This window comes from Hippocampus comes, unplaced genomic scaffold (assembly GCF_001891065.2).
Source record: "Hippocampus comes isolate QL1 unplaced genomic scaffold, H_comes_QL1_v1.1 scaffold36, whole genome shotgun sequence".
Classification (NCBI taxonomy): Eukaryota; Metazoa; Chordata; class Actinopteri; order Syngnathiformes; family Syngnathidae; genus Hippocampus; species Hippocampus comes.
The window spans coordinates 5,124,307-5,127,156 of record NW_017805695.1 but is presented as its reverse complement, the minus strand read 5'-3'; the positions used below and the strand labels follow the sequence as shown (position 1 = coordinate 5,127,156).

At 41.6% G+C, this 2,850-nt stretch overlaps 1 protein-coding gene across 2 annotated transcripts in view; it reads left to right on the top strand.

The window, feature by feature from the left end:
- fam204a (family with sequence similarity 204 member A) overlaps positions 1–881 on the top strand; it is a 15,868-nt gene extending 14,987 nt beyond the window's left edge. For both annotated transcript variants that reach the window (XM_019882211.1, XM_019882210.1), the window contains exons 6-7: positions 240–349; positions 537–881. In XM_019882211.1, coding sequence (XP_019737770.1) covers positions 240–349; positions 537–588 — 162 coding nt within the window. In that variant the 3' untranslated portion in view covers positions 589–881. The remainder of the gene's footprint in view (positions 1–239; positions 350–536) is intronic.
- Positions 882–2,850: the final 1,969 nt, after the last annotated feature.

Below are 2,850 nucleotides of genomic sequence, written 5' to 3'. Positions count from 1 at the left end.
CACACACACACACACACACACACGTACACACACATCCTATTTCATTGCAGTATCGATTTAAATGTGATTAATTGCTTAGCCCTCAAATGCTGTGTTGGATGCTGAACCCCGCTGTGGTGTGGAGGAGGCAGCAGAGACCGTGACAAGAAAGCACCCTGACGCATCAGTCAGACAGTTTTTATTTTATGCCTCAGACTGATTTCCATTTTCTATTGGACTTCTCCTCTCTCTCTAAATAGCTTGCTGTGAAAATCGCCAAAGCCACTGATTGCCGTGACTTTGTGCAGCGCAAACAGGAAGAGGACGCTTTGAGGGCAGCGAAGAAAAAGAAGAGGCAAATAGCTTGGGGGTACGACGTCTCTGTCCTCATGTTTGTGTCTGCCATCCCATCTTTCATGGTGTCAAGTACAGTTAAAATGGAGTTGCCGAAGTCCGGATACTTTGAATCATTCGTCATTATGAGATGAAAGCTGACAGTTTGAATGTGTGTGTCAAGTTTACAGTAATGCATTGTTGTTTGTTTGTTTGTTTTTCAGGTTCGAGGCAAAAAAACGCTGGGAAACCAAAAGCAACATGGGTTACATGTGACCAAGAGAAGTCAAAAGATTTTTTTTTTTTTTAATGTTAAGTGAATAAAACTGTTTCTTATGGAAACTTATATGATTTAGTTTTATTTTTTGCACATTTAAAAGAATTAACACCCGCAAGACTGTGTGTTGGTTGAGGGCGGAATAGAAAATCCATCTAAAAGCGAGGAAAAAAAAAAATCCCATTCAAATTAATTCCCTAGGCGTCCATTGGAGTCTGCATTGTGTTAGTTTTCCATTACACTTCGGTGATTTGAGCGGTTCTGGCCTTCAAATTAAATCTGCTGTACATTACTGGATGATGCGTTTATTTATTGCTGTAAAGTGGGTTAATCATGAAGGCGCTCCTTTCTTCTCCCGGGGAAGAGAAAGGAAAGATTAGGCCCCTAATGCAATGTACAGGATAATGTGCGATAGGATTTGTGTGAAGAAAATGAAATTTGCTTGCTGTAAATTGTTGTTAGCTAACATAAACTGGAAGTTGAGAGAACGGCTGAGTGGGGGGCTGTGGGGGGAGTGCACAAGAGACATGAAACGGAGGCTTTGCTTTGCTGTTGGCCGTCTCCCATGCTGCGAGACATACCATTGTTTCTGTATCTGAACAACAGGCGCGCGTTTCTTGAAGCATCCACTCGGCGCTCTTTGTGCAATGAGCGCTCTTCAGCGTGTTAACCAGTCAAAAATTGTGACTTTGATCTTTGTTTCTGCTTTTTGCCTATAAAGCCGCTTCTAAATGATCATTCCCCATTCTTGCAACCGTTAATTCTAAACAGCTTCGGAAGGATGATCGCTTGTATTCAGAATGCTCATGTAGTTATTTTTCCAAACGTGGGAAATAATTGCTTGCGTTAAGGGAACAAGAAATAAAATTCATTCACTGACGTTATTGGTCTTCAACATATTTTGGCCATTATGTTGGCCGAACCAGTATGCGAGGTTATGAACAAAACATCAGTCGTTTGGTGGCCATTGTGGTACGTCAGGTCTCATGAACAGAATTATGCAGAAGCGATTTTCGCATTCAAGTGAATCCTGTGAATTTTGTATGTGGGTACGATGCTGTAAATTGCCTAGAATGTGTGCTAATTAAACTATTAATTATCTCGGTAATGAGACGTGAGTCCAAACTCATAAAATACAACATGGGATTTCTTCGCTTTGATGACTGCAATGAAAAACATCTTGACTGAGAAGTGAAGAAGCTGAATTTTCCAGCCTTCAAAAGTTCTGGATGACTTTGGATATCACAACCGAGTAATTTACTGCAGAGATCACAAAAAGCTCTCTCGGCAGAGGATTTTTTTTTCCTCAGACTTCCCCTGCAGTTTCCCAGTTGGATTTTATAAAACGATCATGGCAAATACTAATCAACTGTAGTAAAAGTTGCATCAGCTAAAGCAGGGGTGTCAAACTCATTTTGCGGGGTAATCACAATCGCGGTTTGCGCCATCACCTACAGTTTGCTTACAACAATGTCCAGCCATGTCTTCCTCCGAAGATTGTCTCATTCCGAGGGAAGAGTGGCCACGAACAAGATGCAAGCGGAGCATAAACACATAAAAACAGAACATGTAAAAACAGATTGCTGTCCTTACAAATCGGTGACAGAGTGGGTTGCAAACAATGACCTGCAATATAGCAGGACTTCACTGTAACGCTCCAAGATAAATTTACTAACCTATCGTTTCTCGAGATCCAAATCATATTTTAGCACTTCACCGTCTCATTTCACCGAAAGAAGAATCAACCAACAAAAGTCCAAATTGTTCCTATTTGTTCATAAATGACATGTTTTTTTTTCATCAAAGCTAGCCAGATAGTATTCAAAGCAGTATGTTGTCAGTGAATATGAGGAGGGCTGATTTAAGAATGGCGCGCCACCCTATCCATAGCATCGCCTGTTATTAATCTCTTTGAACACAAGATAATGCCTTGAGCAGAGATGATTCTGCTTTTAAGCTGGAAAATCCACTTTCCCCCCTTGTCATGTGGAGGAGCTGTTTTCAATAGTCTGTAACTGGAGGCCAATCTTAGCCCCTGACCTAGGCTGATTTGTTGGGGAACACGGAGACAAATTCCCTGGGCACATGTCGAACGTCTTCGAGGAAAAGTGTTTGTTGTGCGGAGCGGGTGTAAAGGGAGAGGAGGAAAAGAAAACAACAACAATCCCATTAAATGGTTGGGAGGCTTCTCTGGTATGAAAGGGGAACATATGTTGGTGATAATAAGACATCGGCACTATCGCTTGCTGCTATCAGCAGGT